Source organism: Ciconia boyciana, chromosome 7 (assembly GCF_034638445.1).
Source record: "Ciconia boyciana chromosome 7, ASM3463844v1, whole genome shotgun sequence".
Lineage (NCBI taxonomy): Eukaryota > Metazoa > Chordata > Aves > Ciconiiformes > Ciconiidae > Ciconia > Ciconia boyciana.
The window spans coordinates 97053-117944 of record NC_132940.1 but is presented as its reverse complement, the minus strand read 5'-3'; the positions used below and the strand labels follow the sequence as shown (position 1 = coordinate 117944).

The following is a 20892-nucleotide window of genomic DNA, read 5'->3' as shown; positions in this document are numbered from 1 at the left end:
GTTCTTGTACACTATTAAATGTTACCATTGGTATGGTCTTGCACAGCCACAGCTGATATTTTAATAATACAAATATTTATTAAAATCCAGCTTACAAAGGTCTGTCTGCAGCGTCCCTACTGTCACTGTGCCATTAAAACTCTGCTTATGTGGAACTTCCCGTTAAATTAGCGGGGTTTTGCCAGAGCCACACACACCTGACAAAACACTTTTTCTACGACTTTACTGTTCTGCTATCTAACCTACAAGTGTTAAATACGTTTGAGAGATGTGTTAATTGCAACTGGGCATTTATTAATATATGATTCTGGAAGGAGAAATGTACCAAACAACACAGCTTGAAGATTTTTTTAGCTGCTAAAGTGCCTGCTGCAGCATATTTCAATATGATGATTAAAATTGATTTTGTGCTAAAATGTCCTAGATGCTTCCTGTACACATAGATAGGCCTTACCTCACTCTATTTGTTTTAATGATTAACTTGTTTATATTTCACACAAGTGAAAGCCATGGTTGTCTAAGTAAGTACTTGTTTCTTAAAGTAGTTAGTCCTGAGAAATTCTAAAGTGAATTTCATCATACTTCGAAAAAAATCAGGACAGGTGATCTTTACTCTAAGGCATGGTTCAGATGTTATCTTCTGAGCTTTCCACTGACCTTCTGTGTCTTCAAAAAGTCATACAGGCCAAAATTATTACAAGATGCAACTGAATGTTTTTTATTTGTTCTCAAGCTCTGTATATCTATCCCTTCTTTTTCTTTATAGTTCATGTTAGATAGTCACATAAATGTAACTCAGTATGGTTTTATGACATGAAGGAAAAAAATATTTTAAATGTTTACCTACAGTAGTCTAATTAAAAGCCTCCAAGACTTTGAGCAGATATGGCTTTGTAATTAAAAAAGACTGAAAATTTGAAACCAAGTAATGTTTGTGATACCCAGGAATCAAACAAGCTAAAAATATACTTGAAAATATTTTAATTCAAGCATCACATTATCTTCATTTTTAGATAATTCAAAGGTTCCCATATAGGTTTTTTCCTTTCTTTCCCCCAAAATAAATTTATTGCTTTAAAGACCATGAAAAAGCTACCAAAAAACCCCAAGACAAACGACAAAAATTACATAATCTTGCAACAGAAGTTTAGGGAAAAAATGTTTGGTTTAAGACGCTTTAAGTTACTATTGTAGCAGGGATCAAAGAAAAACAAAAAATATTTAATCATTTTTCTAAGAAGAAGTTGCTATGCTTGTTGCATTGCACTACATTGAAAATTTGTAGATTCTGAATTCAGGACCTACGCTCTAAATTTTACATGTTCGTTGACTGCAGTAGCTTCAGTAACTTGCATTACATAAATCACTGTGGAAAATTAAAGTTGCTCTCCATTTCTAAAATGAAGTTCATTAGCAAATGCTAAAATACAGTTTGTTGTTAACAATTAAAAAAGTAAACTGCAAAACATTTATAACTACTACTAAAAAAATAACACTTCAGCCTAGAATACAGATGCTAACTTTAAGGAATGAGCTGTATTGTGTAATGTAATATTCTTATTGTGTTTACTTACTTATTTATACATTTCAGCAATAAGCATCATGTATTACTGTGGTCAGTATAAAAGAGAGTATTCTAGGTTAATAATGCAGTAAACTGTGCATTGTACAATTTTTACTGTAGTAAAAGTGATTAGAAGAATAATAAGTAAGAAATATGACAGAGTAGTAAGGGTTTGAGAAGACAAAAAGGAAAGACAGATGCCGTATTTCTTGCTTCTGTGAGAACACTAAAAATGCTAGGTACACCTAACAGAAAGTTCTACCTATCGTCACTCCTTATAAGGTGTGACAATAATTTTGAACCTCAAAGTTCAAGTGGTTCAGGCTTTGACAGATAACCTTGCCATCTTTCATGTCCCTCTCTTCCCAAATACTTAGTAGACACGGACCACTGGGTGGAGGTCACTTGTGCTTTGAATTTTCCCCTCCAGACTGGCTTGGTAAAAACTCTGTTGACAAGACATTGTCAAAAAATTTCTCATTCATCTACCCAAGAAGGAGATGTGAAGAGCGGTAGTGAGAAAATGATTCGAGGGAGTGGAGAAAGGCGAGCAAGGGTATAGCTGCATAACCGCAAGCTGCATTAACTAGTGACCTTAATCAAGAGTTGGTTCTAGTACCTTACCCCAGTTGCTCCTGTCATTTAGCAGAAATCTCCTTGAATACCTTTGTCTTGGCTCCATGCACTCTTTCCTTCCTTTTTCTGGAACTACTTCTGTTCTTTAACCTCTACAACACTGCAGGAGATCACATATATTTAGCAGCTTTATAATACAGAAGCTTGCTTCCAGAAAGTACATAGACACCCGTCTTCAGAGGCAAGTAGCAAATTTCACATGCAAAGGTGCTGCTAGTGTAAGGCAAACCTGGAGAAGAGCAAATGTTAAGGTGTGTTCCTGACTCAATTTCCTCAACTGGACAGTTTCAGACAACTGCCTTCTCAGGCTGTGTCTACATGAACTGTTTAGTTCAGGTACGGAGTGTAGTTTTCAGGTGAATCTCCCAATTGTCCCCACTTACTGTGCCTTATTTGATTCATAGAGGCAATTTCAAAGCACATGAACTGAATTTTGGATGAAACTAACCGGAAGACATGATCTAGCAGTGCATCTAATGTGCTCCAAGCACTTACTATGGGGTATTCCGCCTAGCCGAAAGCAAAAACCCTCCAAAATGCTTATCAGGTCTTGAATCCAACCATTTCATTCTATAAACCCAACAGTACTGGTCCACATTACTTCCTAATGTCAACATTCCCTCAGTGCACTGATTTATTCAGTCTCTCAGCCTTACGGATGTCCTCAACCCCATTCCAAGCTGTCTCTTCACCTCAGTGCAAAAAAGAGCTTATTTACTTGCTGAAGGGTTATGGATCCTAACCTCGAAGGCACCTAGAAATAATGTCTCAACTCTGAGCACCATTGTATAGAAAGCCCTTCCTCCAGCTAGTAAATATGCTTAGTGTATAACATCCTTACAGGTGTCCAGGCACCTGACTCAGTCAGCTGCAGTTCTTGTTACCTATGAGAGTGTACATTACCTATGACATCAGCTTTTGGTACAGATTCTGAACCCATCTGAACCCATCTACCCATCTTTACAGTTTTGTTGTATGTGTAATCCTAGCTAGAATACGCATAGTAAAATCCATGCTGCATATCTAAAATTAAAGTTTTAAAACATTAAAATTAGATTAATATATTTCCTCATATATCATCACAACAAGGGCTGTTGTGATGGAATACAGAGATACCATATCTACACAAACCATACAAATAATAGATAAGTAATATATGGATAGAAAATGGACTGCTCGGTAATTAAACTTCCACACCATATTCCGAAACATGACCTATGGAACAGAACCCTATATAAAATGGAACACAAGATGCAGACTTGAGTGCTGATATTTAAAAGCCCTACGGCCACACAATCCAGTGGTATGGTGTACTTGAAACTAGATTTAGAACAGGAAGAACATACAAAAATCTTAATTAAATACTTAAGTAACATAAAGTTATAAATTATGCTTATGCCTGTTACTCATCTACTCTTAAAGTACAGGAAAAAAAATCCACTGATATTGGAGTGAAAAAGCACTAAGTCAAAGGTGCTTACATTCAGTAAACACCTGCAGTCATGCCAGTAAAAAGCCTATACAACATTACCATCAGCTTCTTTTTAATCAGTTGATATATATGCCAAAAAATAACTCTTACATGGCTAGCTTCCTATTGAAGTGTTTCCTTGCTATTAAGTACAAAATCAGTACTCTCAACTGTCAGAAACAAAACGAGCAATTAAGAACGAAACATACCCAGGCAATAATGGTGCTGAAAATATTTGGGACACCTTACTTTGAATTGTTATGCAAAATAAAATGTTATCCAAAATCCAGCTTCCAGAACAGTGCTTTAAGTTTTGGTAATTCTGTTAAAATTGCATATCAAAAGAAGTCATTCATAGATAAATCGAAGTAGCTGTTTGTCTTGAAAGAGTTATTTGAATAAAACCCTAAATAACACTGCTTTATGACACTGGAGAAATAATATTCAAGAGTGTATTTTATGCACTGCAGACACTTCACAAAATCAATGCTTTTGCTTTAACCTACAGCCAGAATTGAGAGCATTTATAAGCACATTTTACATAACTATCAACACAGCACACATCGCTATGGTATCTCAAATTAAGAATGATACTAAAGTTCACATTTGTACGAAAATCAAATGTTAAAAGCCTAGCTATGCCAATAGATTGTGTTCTTTTGTAGCTGTGAGTCTGGAAGTTCTTGGAAAGAGAGCAAGCCCAGGCACGGGCTGTGCGCTGCGCACAGAGCGGAGCATGGTGGCCGGCGAGAGCCCCCACAGCTGGGGTCGAGCAAGGCCCAGACGCCCGTCCCCGTCGCGGCCCCGGGCCTGGTACACTTCCGAAACACGAGTCTGGGATTCCCTGAGGAGCAACAACACACTAGAAGAGGTCACAGGGACTTTTCTGCTAACAGGGAAAAGACGCAGGAGGTTGGAAACAGCCCAGGAGGCTCGCTATGCGAAAAGCAAATCGGCTAAGCCTTAGGCAAACTGCCTTTTCCGCAGTGCACGGTCCGCTGTGCGGGCTGCCCGGCAGGGGAAGGGCCGAAGACCGCAGCCTGCCCCGAGCGGCCCCGAGCTTTCCCTCGCTTTGGTGCAGCAAGCGCTGAACGACATAACCCAACCCCCCTTCAGCCGGACGGGGGGGGCGACGACCACGCCCGGAGCCCGCCTGGCCAGCCCGACCCCACAGCGCGGCGGGCCGCTCGCCCCGGCCTCGCCGCACGCCCCCGCAGACCTCCGCCTGAGCCCGGACAGCCGCAGGACCAGGCTGCCCGCACAGCAGCAGCGCGGCCTTCGCCGAAGGCGCCGGCCACGCCGGGCCCCGGGCCCCGGGCCCGGGCCCACCCCCGTCCCCTCGGCGCCCGGCGGGGCGGGCGGCCCGCGCGGCCCCGCCCCCCGCTGCCCCCGTGCCCCGCCCCACCCCCGCCCCGCCGGGAGCCGGCGCGGCCGCCCGGTAGCCACGCCAAGATGGCTGCCTTGAGGGCCACTCGGGTGAGCGGCCGGGCCGGGCCGGGCCGGGCGGCGGCAGCGGCAGGGCAGGGCGCGGCGCGGCGCGACGCGACGCGACGCGACGCGAGCGCTCGGGAGACATGAGGGACGGGACGGGACGGGACGGGACGGACGGGACGGGACGGGACGGGACAGGACGGACGGGGCGAGGCGCGGCGCGGCCGGCGAGCGGAGGCTAGGCGGGCGGCAGGCGCTCTGCTGGCGGGGAAGGGCCGCAGGGCGAGGCAGCGCTGCAGGGCGAAGGGCCGGAAGCTGCGGCGGCCGCGGGGCCGCGGAGCGCGGGCGGCTGCCGCGGGGCAAGCCCGGCTCCCGCCGCTGTGACCGCCCGCTCCTGGCCGGGACAGCTGGAAGGCCAGAGGGCAAGGCCGTGCGGGGCTGAAATCCACTCGCTGTTCTGTGCTTCCTGTCTCCGCGTTATTATCCGTGAGTTTATGGCCTTAGTCTTAATGGTCTGACTGGTGTTGCTGTCTGTTATTCTTCAGCTCAGTCGTTGCACAGCCTTGGGGCTCTTCATGTGCCAAGGGCTGTGCTGCAAAGTCTTTGGAAAAATCCTGTGTAGGTCTGGCAGCTCCTGCTTCCTACTTAACCAAACAGTGGAGGCGGCTTCAGAACATCAGGGCTTATAGTTCAGGGTACTTTATACAATGCATTTCTATAAGCATGCCTCGCTGTGCTACTTATGCTAATGTTTTTAAATATGTATGTATATATTTTAATATATGTATGTATTTAATGATGTATAATAGTTGTTTTTCTTAAGTATTAACGTTCTGCTATATTGAACCACCAATACCCTCCTAGCTTCAACCTAGAAAGTAAAAATTATTCAAAACTCAGTTAGTACCTTGTTTAGCATTTACACAGGCCTTTTTCTGGCTTCCCCATTTCCAGAGTCATTCACAAGTCTGAATTAGTCAAAGGGCCCTTCGTCAGAGCTTCCTGGCAGCAGTGTTATTTTGCCCCAAAGTGATGCAGCTTGGCCACGTGTCCAAAGTGTTGCTGTGACAGTGTCAGTGAGGGAAGAAGTCTCCATCTGAAGCCAGTTGGTGTTCTATAGATCAAAAGTAATGCTTTAGGCAAGGGAAGCCGCCTGTTAGTTAATGCCTACCATAGGGCATTGGTGTTTCAAGTTCAGCCTCCTGACGTGTTACCCCAGCTACAAACTGCTCTTAACTCTTTCCTTTTTTGTCCTGAGTTATGCGAGGGAGAATCAAGGTTAGTGACTTCAGCTCATTGTTGTCCTATCTTTTTCTGTAACGTGCAGCTTTTCGAACAGTTCTGTGGTTCTTTTGACATTAAGGTAATAAAGATTGCATTGCTCACATGTGTATCCTTGTCATACCCTTTTCCTGACAGCATATTATTCCAGCGTTAGTCTTGCCACTTTAAGGATCGTATTTCTGATTGCAGTGGAGCTTATGCAGTAGTGCAAGGCAATGCAGTAGGAGTTGCATCTGCACATCACTTAGCAGTAGCTTGTCGCTGGATCTAATTGTTCCTCTGAGTCAAGCAATAGGAAAGTTGACAGGGTATAGGCAGACAGTCATCCAGATTCTTACATGTAGCAAACCATGATCCTTTGTCACTTGATCGCTCATGCAGCTCCCAGGTATGAATCCCATGTATCCATTCATATTTCTGTTTGTGAGGGGAATGTTGAGTTTTTACAGAGCAACCTTCAGTGTTGACCTTGCATACTACTCTGGTACAAAAACCACAGTAGACATAAGTTCTCTAGTATAAATTTGACAGCTTCTTTCATATAAGGTATGACTTTTAGCATTAGTTTGAATTCAGTACTTTTTCTAGCATAGACAAAACTTCTTGGTGGCAAAGCTATGTATGACTTATCAAGGGCTGTTCCTTAAAAAAAAAAAAAAAAAAAAAGGAAAATAATTATTACAATCATCTGGCTCTCTTTCAACCTCATCTTGTCTTTTTCCAGATAAAATAAGGTAAAATTAGGTCTTTCTTGATCACAGAATCACAGAATCGTATGGGTTGGAAAAGACCTTTAAGATCATCGAGTCCAACCGTAAACCTAACACTACCAAGCCCACCACTACACCACGTCCCTCAGCACCTCATCCAAACGGCTTTTCAATACCTCCAGGGATGGGGACTCAACCCCTTCCCGGGGCAGCCTGTTCCAGTGCTGGACAACCCTTTCAGTGAAGTAAAATTTCCTAATATCCAGGGTGTTTGTTGGTATTGTTTGTTTGTTTTGTTTTTCTACATAACAGTGGTAGCAGTAACACAAAACTTAGCAAGATACCATTTTGCAATGTCTATGGCTTGTGAAAACTTGAAATGAGTGGTACATTGCCTACCGGCAAATGCAATCCTGAGCTATTAATAAACTGACTTAACAGTTCAGTGTTCAATTATGTCACAGCCTCCGCCTCTTCTGTGCCTAGCAGTGGTCTTTCTGCATTTTTTCACCTTTCAACTTTATAGATGTTTTCAGTATCCTCTGGAAATAGTTTTTTCACGGTGTTGACACCTATTATTGCCTGTGTTCATGCTTCTTGTGGTGTGACTTTGTAACCATCTCTGCATAGCATTTTAAGAGCAGTTATCTACCGCAACTTTATTTTGAAGCTACTTGTTGCCTCCCCAGCTGTGCAACTTTCTGTAATGTCCTTGTCTTTTAGAGTTTCCAGTAAAATTTCTGTGATATTTTTGCACTATTATGATTAATTCAGTTTTTTTAACGTTACAAAATAAGTGACTGGTCTGATCACGCTTTTCTTTTTTCTTTCTACATTTTCACATAAGAAAATCAAGAACAAGCCTTTTCTTAGTGTTTAGGCTAATTTGTTTTCTCACAGTATTGATTTGGGTCTTTCTAGAAATTTACCCAATTAAATATATTTCACTTTTTTTCCAAACATTTCAGAGATTCATAACTATTGAAGGATGAAAGAGAGTAAAACAACCTTTTAAAATCGAATTCAGACATGTTTTTGCACAGTATTAAGGCATTCTGAAAATAGCTGCAACAATAATATTTGTGGGCACTACACCTAAAAAAGCAAAGAAAGCACTTACAATGAAAAAGAATAAATTTGTGATAAGTATTAGGAAGAAAAATAAACTTCAGATAGTCTGCTGAGTTCTATCCTATTTGGAGTGTAATAATAATAATTACTAAGTGTCCACGGCAGCAGCTTATTAAAAGAAAGCAGACGTGAGTCTGGGACATTATCAAAATATTTTGATAGGTATTGGTTAATAGGTAGACTGTTTTTAAAGTGTTGCTAAATCTGCCTGTACGTAGACATTGGATAGACAGAATATTCACTAGCGGGCAAGAAAGTCAGGTTTGGGGTGTGTGCGTATAAATGAAAGAAATATATATTGCTATGTCTCTGTGAACATAAATTTTAATTATGCCTAATTATTTTAAAATACTCAATTGCGCAATACTTAAAAGTGGATATGGCGGTTCACTCATGCTCCGTGCTGTTAAAGCCTGGGATTCCTGGTATAGCTGTCAGTTCATGTGAGCGCTGCTTGCCACAGGAACAAAATGTAAGGCAGCCAAGAATTCTTTTATCGCTGTAGTGATTGTATTATACTTGATGTGATATTGTTTCTAAAGAGGGATTCTACATTTAAAGTTGTGCTGCAGTCAGGCTATTGGCTTTAGGAGACTTGAGCTGTAGAGATCTTACACCTCATGTTCTTTTTCTCTTTAGCAAATGCTTCAAACCATTGCAGGGCATGGATGGAGGTCGCATTCTAGTAAGCCTGCTCAAAACTTACATATAGGCAAACCTGGAGCTGGCTTTAGCTTTGGTAAGTATTACAGTTTTTGAAAGAAATATAGCAATTAAGGGCAAATTTCAGAGTTTAAAAAAAAAAATTCCATATTGCAGTTCAACATGAATTTAAAATGAAGGTGTTTATTCTAAATAGATTTATCTTCTTATTAAAAAAAAGTTTGAAAACCAATATTACTTTCTTCCTCAGCTCGGGCAAGTCAGGTATGTGTGTAGTGTTTATAAGATTTTCTTCTTTTTTTAACTCATGTCTATCTTAAGCTTTTTTTTTATTGCCAAAGTGTCTTAGCTTTGAATAATTATCTCACATTGCTGTTAAAGTAACTAAATGTAGTCATAGTTGAACTTGGTTTTAAGGAAATGTTATAAAGAAACTCATCCTCATCTTGCAAATAAAGCAAATTTAGTGGGTCAGCAGCTAGATGTTTGAAACTGAATAGCCAGGATCTTCGGACGACATCTGCCTCTTTCTCTTCTACCATTTAATTAGCACAGCATTCTTCTTGTTTCTTTTTATACGTTTAATACATTTTATGTTACACAGTCCCCTCTACGCCTTTTTTAATATTTTGTGGATAATTTTGTCAGAAGTAAGTAAGTGCATTGTAGGTGTTGATGAGAGAACAGTGGAGGTGTTTTCCCAGGAGGAGGAGAAAGCTGAGCTTTTTTGCTTCCTGGAGAGGCCCAGGAAGTGGTGGTTTGGGTTGCCCTGGAAGGACACTCTTGATTTCCCTTTTCTCATAGTCTAACAAATGACAAAATTAAAGATAGTAGAGAATTTGTGACCTTTTTTTTTTTTTTTTTTTAATAGAACTTACTGATGAACAGAAAGAGTTTCAAGCTACTGCTCGTAAATTTGCTGTGGAGGAAATTATTCCTGTTGCTGCACAATATGACAAAACTGGAGAGGTAAATCTACCATAGTGTAAGGGAAAAAATAGACTTTTATCTTAACCTGCATAAAATTTTAAATGTTGATTGTGATGAATCAGAAGGTGATTTTTCCCTGTCTATTTCAGTATCCTCTTCCACTTATAAAACGAGCTTGGGAACTTGGTCTTATGAATTCACACATACCAGAGAGCTGTGGTAAGTAAACATTCTTTTTAGTCTGTAAAATGAAACAAAAAAAAGGCATTAGATGAGATTTATATGTGTAATTATGGATTCTGTATAAAATAAACAGTTGCATACTTGAATAATCTAAATTTAATCAGTAGGCAGGTTGACACATACAAGTGTCACTAGGTGTGGATGTAATCAGGAGACAAATTAGACAGATTATGGTTTAGTAATTTATGACCAGACTTTCCTACTGTGATTACAACTGCCTTATATTCCCCTGGTGCACTGTGTCAGCTGATTAGGCAGAGAAATTAGAAGGTCATATTTTGTTCTAGTCTCTGACACAGGCTGGAGCAATTTAAGCGTTTATTCCAGAAGGACAGTTTTTCAGTTTAGATTAGCTATAGTACAGCAGTGCTTTGGCAGTGTTTAGGTATATGAGTAACCGTAGAAAAAAAATGTTAAATTACTTTATTTTTTGCATTTATATTACCTGAAAAAGAAGTTAGGGAAGTGTCCATAGCAGACCCTTTTTTTGGAAGACTAATCAGAGGGTATGTCTTGTATTGAAAATTTAATAAACGAGGTTAAAGAACAAAGAGACGAAAGGAGGTATTGTGAGGACCAGATTTATTCATCCACAAATTCTAGAGAAACTAAAGGCTGAAATAGCTGGACTACTGCAGTGTATAATCACTTGGTTATTAAATGAAAAATTACAAGTGGCAAATTGGACACCATTGCTTTAAAAGGTCTCCAAGGGAGAAGTGAGAAAATACATACTAGTAAGCCTGATACGCCATGTAAATTAAGAGCAAGTAAGATGAAGTACAGAAATAGTGGGCACAGAAAAACATGATATGCTAGAGAAGGGTTTTTGTGAAAGGAAGTCACACCTCATAAAATAATTGGGGTTCTCTGAAGTAGGGAATAAGTGTGTGAAGAAGGGATGCCTGGTTGATGCAGAATGCTTGAACTTCCAAAATGACTTTTAAAAATAATCAGGTTTCATAGTGGAAAAATTAGCAGCATAGCCTTGCTGGGTCTTGTGCTATTTGGAATATCTATAAATAAACTGGAAAAGGAGGTCAATACTGAGGTGAGAGAGTTTCCTGGTAATACTAAGTTATTCAGTGTAGAAAAGATGAAGCTGGTGCAAAGAGCTGCAGGAGAAGGTCATGACACTGAGTGACTGTTAAAATGGCAAACGCAATTCAAAAAAGGAAGTGTGATACACGTGAAGGGAAAGAAGCAATCCGAACTTCACAGAGAAACGGTATCTTCTGAACTAGTTACTGCCTCTCAAAAAAGAGGTTTTTGGGTTTATAATATATAGTTCTGTGAACGTCAGCATAATGCTCAGAAGTGGTCAAAACCATAAAATTTAAGGTCAGAAGGGACATTTCAGGGAAAAAAGCAGAAGACGTAATTATGCTGCTGCCTAAATCCGAATTGCACTTGCCTCTAATTCATTATGTAGTCAGATCCTTCTGTCTCAAAAGAGTATTGTGGAAATGGAAAAGGTTCCTAAAAGGATGACAGAGATTATAAAAGATGTATCTTCTGTGTGAGAGGTAGCTTCTGTATGAGAAATGACTAAAATGTCTGTGTCATGGAGAGTGTGAAAAGGGATTGATAGTTCACTGTCCCTTTCAATATAACTAGAAGGCATCAGATTAAGTCAGCGGATGGCAGGTTCAAAATAAATGAAAGGAGATGGTTCCACATGCAGTGTGTAGTTAATTTGTGAAACTTATTGCCCCTGGATGATATTGATGTTAAAATTTTACACGGATTCAAAAAGAGACTGGGCAAATTCACGTAAGAAATGTCTGTCAAGGGTTAGCATAACAAAGATACCAAAGAGAGGTATCTCTGCGGCTGAGGAAGTCACCTGAAGGCTCGGGAAAGTATTTTTGAGGAAGTATAGTTGTATTGTTACTGTATTTGTATGTACTTCCCAAAGTGTTGGCTACTGTCAGAGACAGGTTACTGAGTTGGTTGTCTGGCTAATATGGATACTTTCTCCCCCCCCCAAGTGCTGTGGTAGCTCAGGAGACCTTTCTCTGCTTCCTAAGAACTCTTAATTCTCAAATGTAAAGTAGTCAAAAAATTCAAGTGGTACATTCTTGCCACTCTGTGCAACTTGTCCCACATTAATCACACAATAACCCTGGAACTGTGATGTGTAATTTTCAAATAACCTGTTACTGACAAAGTTCTGACAAAACTTGATTTAAAAAGCTTGCATGAGAATGTCTAATCAAACATGGTACACGATCAAATGTATGTGGGGGAATATGTTTTTGTTAATTAATTTGTGTAAATCACTAATTTGTTACAATTGAACCCCATTTTAGTCAATGAAATATTTCAACTGTAGGTGGTCTTGGTCTTGGCAGTTTTGAAGCATGCCTTATTACAGAAGAGTTAGCTTATGGATGTACAGGGGTTCAAACTGCCATTGAAGCAAATTCCCTAGGGGTAAGTTCTGTGTTTTCGTACGTTCCTTAAACTAGAATCTGTGCACTTTAAAAAGATGGATTAATGGTCTAAATGTTTTCTTTCAGCAAATGCCAGTAATCATTGCAGGAAACGAGCAGCAGCAGAAAAAATACTTGGGAAGAATGACAGAGGAACCAATGATGTGTGTAAGTATAACTGCTACACTGTAGAATGTTCCTAAACCATATTAATCAGTATTACACCATGTCTTTTTTGGTGTCTTTCTCCTTTTTTCCCTCCTGCTTCTTTTTTTCTTTTTCCAGAAAACACCGACATGTACTCACAACTTGGCCCATTTTGGTTTGTAGATAAACATTTTCTGAAAGTCAGGGAATAGCTAATGAGATACATTCAGTAAGCAAATAGAAGACATTACTTGGAAAATTGTCCCCATCCTAAGTCGCTTTCCAAAAATGAATACCTTTTATTTCCCTTTCAAGAGAGGGTGTAGGCGTTTTAAGAAAAATACGAGGTTTGTATAAGGAGAAACTCAACTTGAATGGGAATTAAACTCTATTTGTGATCTTGAATATTGTATAAGCAGTACTTGTTACATAGAAAGAAGTAAAGATTCATGTGCAATGCATTAAAATCCAAACAACTAAGCCTCATAAAATGAAGGACGCAGTAAACATAAAATGTTATTTTCAGATTTCAAAGATCCTCAGCTTTCACATCAGAGTTTGTGAAGCCTGAGGAAGTAATGACTTAAGAGCTACAGAATGGTTCTGTTTGATTAAAAGACAATTTTATGCATTATTATGGGTTTATAAAGAAAATTAACCCATATATGTTTGGATTCTTGCTCAGACAGCTGTTATGGGTTTTTTTGGGTTGTTGTTTGGTTTGGTGTTTTTTTTTTTTATTTAATGTTTTGCAGTTCACGTAAACCTTTTACAGATCAGTTTGATGCACGTAGCCTGCAATAATTTATGGTTGCCTAAAAATAGAACTTTTATTCCTCAAGATTTTGCATTTTATTTTCTTTTAGGCTTACTGTGTAACAGAGCCTGGAGCAGGCTCTGATGTGGCTGGTATAAAAACAAAGGCTGAGAAGAAAGGAGATGAATATGTTATTAACGGTCAGAAGATGTGGATCACGAACGGTGGGAAAGCAAACTGGTGTGTTAACTGTTAAGTCATGTTATATTTTCTGTTATTATATATTTTCTACTGTTATGTTACGTAGTGGCTTCCCCCCGCCCCCAAAGTTAAATTCTTTAAAGATCTGTTATAAATTGGAATGTTCATTGTGTTTCAACACACTACACTTTAATCTCTGACCAGTTTATCAGGATAGGATACAAGAATGCCATCTGTGCAAAGCCTAAAAAGGAAAATGAGCGATGACATGACAACTCCTCACTCAAGAAGGCCTCTTGAATCTTGCTGCTATCAAACAAAATTAATTCTGCTTTTTCTTCAGGGCAGGAGAGCAACAGTATCATTTAACTTGCGAAGTACGCAAGAGGCTCGTATTACTAGCTACCTTGCTTTGTAGTTGTGGTGACTGAGACCAGTTGCTTTTGATTCTGCTAGAAACGCCTCTCACTTCTAGCGAAGCTAGAAACTCTCTGGGATTGTGGTGTTACATTTTATTTTCTAAAGGGAAGACATTTTCCAGCTGTCAAAGAATCCAGATATTGCCGTGCTGTCTATGGAGCGTGCTTTAGAATATAAACCTCTTTCATCATGTCTCACACTGATTCGCAACACACAAATTCTCCTTAATTAAAGTGGAAGATCTTTACACATTTATCCAAAAGCTGAATTGTCTAGTTATTTATTTCCTTGATCAAGGCAGGTCCATCAAAGACAATCTACCAGATATCTTTTGACATTACTGAATACCATAGATGTGATTTACAACTGTTTAATTTCTAAGAGAAACACTTATTTACAACTTACACTTAGAAAAATAAAATTAAGATCTTTGAAATCAGGTGATAACATAACATTTTGCATGCAAGAATGTATTTCCTAAGCATTAATTTTTATGTTTGTGCTGTGAATAGGTTTCTTTTGTACTATTCATGAAGCCGATAATATTATAAAGACTTGCACTACATGGAAAAGGTGGAGAACCTTTGCATGTTGACCTGAAGTAATTTTATTAAATGTTATAAAATCTTGAATCTTTGAAACTTCATCTCTCTTGCTCCCTTTCAGTTTATTTTTGGGAGGGGTGAGAAAAAAGGGTTGTTAACTTACAGATAGAATTTATTATGTGGTAGAAATGTACATTAAAAGATCTAAGATGTTAGCTAAAAAAGTTGTTAACTGTGAGGATCAACTGCAACCCCCTTCTTTGTTTTACACTAGGTATTTTTTGCTAGCTCGTACTGATCCAGATCCAAAAGCTCCTGCAAGCAAAGCCTTTACTGGATTCATTGTGGAAGCAGATAGCCCTGGAATCCAAATTGGAAGAAAGGTGAAGACTGTATCTCATATTTGACAAGCCAGGAATTATTGTTCAATTCTGAACCAATAATGCAACAAATTACCATTAAAGAAAAAAGATTGTTACGCAACTGAACATTTTCGTATGCTCATGTACAATGATCTTTTCATTTTCACAACAAACAGAAACTATTCATAAGACATACTTAATTATAATTCTATTAATTCAGGTAACCAATTATTTAGAATGGCCTAAAGTAAGATGACTTTGAACAGCTGCAAAAGAATATTTGAGAACTATTTTATTGACCAGTGCCAATAAATGAGAAGTAGTATGCCTTGAAAGGATAAGAAGCAAGTTGGACAATTTTATCCATAAATATGCACACAGTGAGCTTTAATTTTGGCTACTGCTGGTCGAGGAAGAGGCCTTGGAGACACTGGTGCTAGTTCTCTCTTTAAAAAAAAAAAAAGGTACTGTTTTTAGTAGTAGCCAAAACTGGATGTTGAACATTAGGAAAGGAATCCGAAAACTTGAAAAGCTCATTTATTTATTTACTTGTAGTACACCTGTACTGCTTGCATATTAGATTCTTTACTTTTTCCACTCCCATCTCAAAGGATATGGTTGAACTAGAGAAAGACAACAAGACTGATTACAGCTACAGAACTGATTTCATATAAGGGAAAGTAAACTGCCCAGCTTAAACAAATTAAGGGCATGCTGGTCTGCAAGTGCAAAACTAGTATTTGTCGTGTATATGGTAATTTTTAGATGAAGTGTTTTGGGGAAAAAAGCATACTTTATGCTTTGAGTAAACTAAAGAATGAAAACATATTGTACCTTCGAATAATCCAATTCAGTGGCACCTCTGTAAATTTCCCTTTTCAGGAAATGAATATGGGTCAACGTTGCTCAGATACAAGAGGTATTGTCTTTGAAGATGTGAGAGTCCCAAAAGAAAATGTATTAATAGCTGAGGGAGCTGGATTTAAAATCGCAATGGGAGCTTTTGATAAGACCAGACCCCCTGTAAGTATCAGAAATAACTTATTTATAAGATATAGTAGGATTTTCTGATTTTTTTTATTCTGTGCTGTATTCAATTCAGGTAGCCGCTGGTGCTGTTGGATTAGCAAAAAGAGCACTTGATGAAGCTACTAGATACGCTTTGGAGAGAAAAACCTTTGGGAAAGCAATTGTTGAAGTAAGTGGGGGGGTGGGGGTTAGGGAGAATATAAATAAAAGCTATGTTTTCACACCAGATGTACTACTACTGATTTTTCAAGGTGATTCCTTGATTTCTTTGATTCCTTAATTTTTATATTATATGTCTGCCATTTTTGGGTTTCCAAGTATATAGGTCAGCACCATTTAAGCAAACTTAGCTATGTGGTAACTTCAAGAATTTTTCTATAATTTATCAATGATAATAGTAAAAGCAGAAAGAAAACTCTGCCCAAAAAACCTGAAACTTCTGTACTATCAGGACATAATTAAGTTCTTCAGTGCTCATAAACATGGATTGTCATGAAAGGAAAAAACCTGAAGTATGTGAAACAAGATGCACAGTATTAATATGAATAGAATACATTGCCAATCACACCGCTTACCAGTTTTAAAGAAATATGAATAAAGAGCAAGGTAAATACCAATCTCATAAATAGTAAAGAAGAACTTCATAATTCAGTATTTCATCTCTATGACTAAATGGATTTGAGAATTAAAAACTTAAAAGTCTAATTCAACATACAGTTATGAGAGCCTGATCCATATTCTGTAGAACTCCTCTAGTACAATTTGCTGAGTTTGTTGAAGAGATCACTGTATTAAGAAGATTATCTTTTTCTCGGATGTCATAGATTTTTAAGCGGGCAATGTTAACCTAGTTTATTTCATCATTCATAGCACCAAGCAGTGTCTTTCTTGCTTGCTGAAATGGCAATGAAGGTGGAACTCGCTAGGATGGCTTACCAGAGAGCTGCATGGGAAGTTGATGCTGGTCGCAGGAATACCTACTATGCTTCCATTGCAAAGGCATTTGCTGGTGACATCGCAAACCAAGTAGCTACAGATGCAGTACAGATATTTGGAGGAAATGGATTTAATACTGAATATCCTGTAGAAAAACTAATGAGGGATGCTAAAATCTACCAGGTAAGTAAAAGAGAGAATGTGATCTTTATAGTAATGCATAGATTTTATGTAAAATAAACTAATTCTTATATACTTATTTCAAATCATGATGTACACATAAAAAAATATTTTTTTTAGAATGAAAGCAATAATCCTTCGATTTTAAAAAAAGAGTCATTCAAATCAGGCAAATTCTTGCATACAAAAGTCATTGCACTGGACCAAGAACTCAACCCACATAAGAGAAATAAATTATGTTCCCCCCCCCCAGTGTGGTAACTCTCTGAAATTCTTGGACTCTTAATTTTGAAGCTTTTGATCTCTTAGAAAAAAACACTGTAGAAAAAAATGATCAAAATACCGATGCTTGCTTTGGTATTCTGTAAGTAGAGATGGTTTATGTATAATGCTGTTCTTGAAAACTTTCAGTGATGGAAATCCTCTGACCTTCCATATGTATCCTAGACTGGTGCCTGCCTATAGTTTAGCTTTCCTCTCAGCCTGAACACTAAAGCAGCTTCTTCACCTTTTTCCTCATAAGTTGTGGGGTTGTTTGGTTGGTTGTGGTTTTTTTTTTTTTCTTTCTTTCTGTTTCCAGCCTCTTCATCGTTTGTTGCTGTGCTCTAAACCTTCTGTTTGAAACTTTGGTATCATAAGCTGGGTAGAATACTATGGTTGAGATATCACCAGTATTGAGTATCATGGAATGATTATCTGGCATGTGTCGTATTAACAGAAGTGTAACACAACCTGGAGCGATTAGCCTTTTTTTTTTTTTTTTTTAACAACAAAACCTGCTCATATTTACTCACGTTTAGCCCTTAGTCACCTGTAATCCCACTTTTTTTTTCCTGCAGTGTTACTGCCAAGAAATTATTCCATGTCATGTCATAATTCTTCTATTAGCATATACTATGCTACAGTTTTTTATTCACCGAGAATATTTTAATTGTGTTCAGCAAAACTAGTAATCTTTATCTTTTCATCTCTTTATGACATTAATAGTGACTAGGTAAAACATATCAAAATAGATGATATCAAGAAATGCATGTGGACCATGACCTGTAATGTTAGCTAGCTATAACAGCTGTCATTCTTAAGATTCTAGGTAGTTAATATTTCTCTTACAGCTGACTTGAAAATGAAAAGTATTATTCTCACTAGCCAAGAATTTATTTTTCTCACCACTATTTTGGAATGTAAAGGTTCTTAGAACTAATTGCACTCCTGTGAGTGAGGAAATGAATGATTAATGCAGCTTTATTATGATTGGGCTTTTTTCCTGTCAGGTTGCATGCTTTTGTAGAGAAAGATTGTGTGAAGGTTAGAACTTTATTTGAAAGCTGAGATTGATTTTACAGGATCCCAGTTATTTAGATTTTCCATTACACTGATCTATAACAAATGCATGGCTAAGTAGACTTTTTTAGATTGTTCAGATTAATCAGATTTAGTATTACATTTTTGGTGTTTTTCTGTTCCACTTCATCCCCAAAAGAATTCAGGAAAGGCTTTTGTCTTTACAATTATTTTGTCCATGTCTCTTGATTATACCTTGCACTTCACTGTGCTTTACTGTATTGCTGCCCAATTCCAGATGGTTTTGGCCATATGTTTCATGTACAAAAACTTTGTTTTCCAACTTTTCTTCCATATACTTGATCTTTTTCAGTATCACACAATTCTAATACTGTGTTTACTGGTAACATTTTCACATGTCCTTACTCTGCTCTAGGTTTGTCTGGCTACAAATCTAGGCTACTCTGGTAGAAACTCTTACAGTTTCCTTCCTCAAATTTGGAAAAGTTCCCTTCTTTAATTGCCAATGATTCTTGAAACTATTTCCATCAGCTTATAAACCAACACCTTTCTTGTAATTACTTAAGAAGATTGTAAGTTTTGATGTCTTTACACTCGAGTTCCATGGCTGTCTTCATCAGCAAGTAATTTAGTGCAATAGGAGCAGATGGCAGGAATAGCTGCTGAGGCCCCTACAACTACACTATAAGCAGTTTGGGAAGGCTGAGTTCATGGCAAGCCTGCTTGGTCCCTTGGGCTGTATGTCCCCGATATGCATGTAATTGTAAGGGTCCAGTTGTAGGCTTGGACCATTATGTCTTCATTAGGGACTGGTGGGTATTTGGTATATAGGGAAAGCAGAGCTTCCATTTCAGTTTGCTCCTGAAGGCACGTAGTATTCACAAAACACAATCTGCTCTGTCAACTGGATCAACATGGGGTAAGCAGCAGCAGTCAGATAATTCACTTTGGGAATAAACAGTTTCTTCTGAACCAAAAAAACTAATGTGAACGCAGGTTATAGCATCTTTATTTTCAAAAAGCTTTGTGAGGTTCTTGGGAAGATTATTCCTATAAGTGAATGAGAAAGTGACTTCGTATGAATTTGAGCAATTTGCCAAAGCAAGTTCTGGCAGAACTGGGAGCTGAAACACTTAAAACCCCTAAACTACGTTGCTTCAGCCCTCATGTTACACTGCAGTATACCTGCAGAGCATATGGCCTCCTTCGGCATTAGAGCTTCATATATGCTTTGTTGTCTATCTTTGACTTTGCTGCCAGCAAACAAATGGAACAGAGGGATGATGCAGACTGTTTGTAGAAGAAAATGCAAGAATACATTATTAAAAAAACAAAACAAAAAACCAAACAAAACTGTACAGGAGACAGTACTAGTTAACAAGAAGCAATGGAAATAAATGGATCAAAGAGAATATTTGGTATGACCTTGAAAGGCTAGTCAAAGAAAATACAACACTTTCAGCACAAGTCACCTCCTCCTCTCCACCTATTGTTTTAAATCCTACTTTGTAAAACCTAAATTATGTATTTTCTTCCTCAGACAAGAAATTTTCCTCGTCCTTCTTCACCCACCGTGTCTGTTTATTTTCATGAGAACCTTACTGAGTTTAGATAAGAGCACCTGAGAGAACAAGACTGTCTCTCAATATCCTGTATGTGATTTATTCCATTTAGCCCACTGTAGTTACAGTGCCACACTGGAATTTTCTGTTTTCTCTGTCTTTCTGCACATCCTCATCCACACTGGATTAGTGTTGTGAAGGTTTAAAAGTGTAGATCTGTTAAAACCTTTTAAAAAATCATCAGCTAACTTTATTGCAATTTTTCTTTTCAGATTTATGAGGGAACTGCTCAGATTCAAAGGATGATCATAGCTCGTGAACATGTTGGCAAATTTAAGGCTTAAAGAAATGTATACAGTGTGTCTGGTGCTGCTGTAGTGTTCTGTGTTCTCATGGAAGAGGATTTTAGTCCATTTCTCAATAGAATCAAAAAGGCACGGAGAAAAAAAAAACACCTTTCCTTCAAAATATTTTTCTTCTTTACATTATTAAGGACTAATTCTGTTCTCCCTGGCCAGTCCCTCACTTCATTCCTGACTAAAAAAGCTGGTGTTTTCTAAACATTCTGAATGCCAGAGTGATTGGTTGTTCAAATACAAAATGGGCAAGAAATGAGAACCTTACAACGCAATGTTTTCTCACTATAAAATTAGATGATCAGAATGTTATTTCTGACAGTCATTGCTGCATTCTAATAAATTTTTTTAAGAGAAGTGTGGTTAGTTTTTATTCATTTTGCTTGTCACATCACTTAAATTGTATTTTGGGTAAGTTGTCCAGTGTCTGCAATACGTTAATAGCTGTACTCCAGTTCCTACTACAGTACTGCCCCCAGCAGCTGAATAGCCTTTCCCGTTCGGCAGTATGAAGGCCTGCATTGCTATTGTCTGCCTGTGTGTCTGTTCTGAGGATGTAGATACTTTCCACTAGTTAACAATATTGGCTTGAGAGAA

General features: G+C 38.4%; 1 protein-coding gene across 7 annotated transcripts; it reads left to right on the top strand.

The window, feature by feature from the left end:
* The first annotated feature begins 5075 nt into the window (after window positions 1–5075).
* On the top strand, window positions 5076–20642 carry ACADM (acyl-CoA dehydrogenase medium chain). Of its 7 annotated transcripts, none has more exons than XM_072866864.1 (13): window positions 5076–5147; window positions 7148–7341; window positions 8867–8966; window positions 9762–9859; window positions 9970–10039; window positions 12399–12499; window positions 12586–12666; window positions 13512–13642; window positions 14843–14951; window positions 15813–15953; window positions 16033–16128; window positions 16830–17078; window positions 20212–20642. In XM_072866864.1, the coding sequence occupies exons 2-13, from the start codon at window positions 7162–7164 to the stop codon at window positions 20281–20283; spliced, it is 1428 nt and encodes a 475-aa protein (XP_072722965.1). In that variant the 5' UTR covers window positions 5076–5147; window positions 7148–7161; the 3' UTR covers window positions 20284–20642. The 7 variants fall into 7 exon arrangements, with proteins under 7 accessions (XP_072722965.1, XP_072722966.1, XP_072722969.1 ...); XM_072866869.1 differs by lacking the exon at window positions 5076–5147 and adding an exon at window positions 5353–5588; XM_072866865.1 differs by lacking the exon at window positions 7148–7341 and having other exon boundaries at window positions 5086–5147; window positions 20212–20641.
* Window positions 20643–20892: the final 250 nt, after the last annotated feature.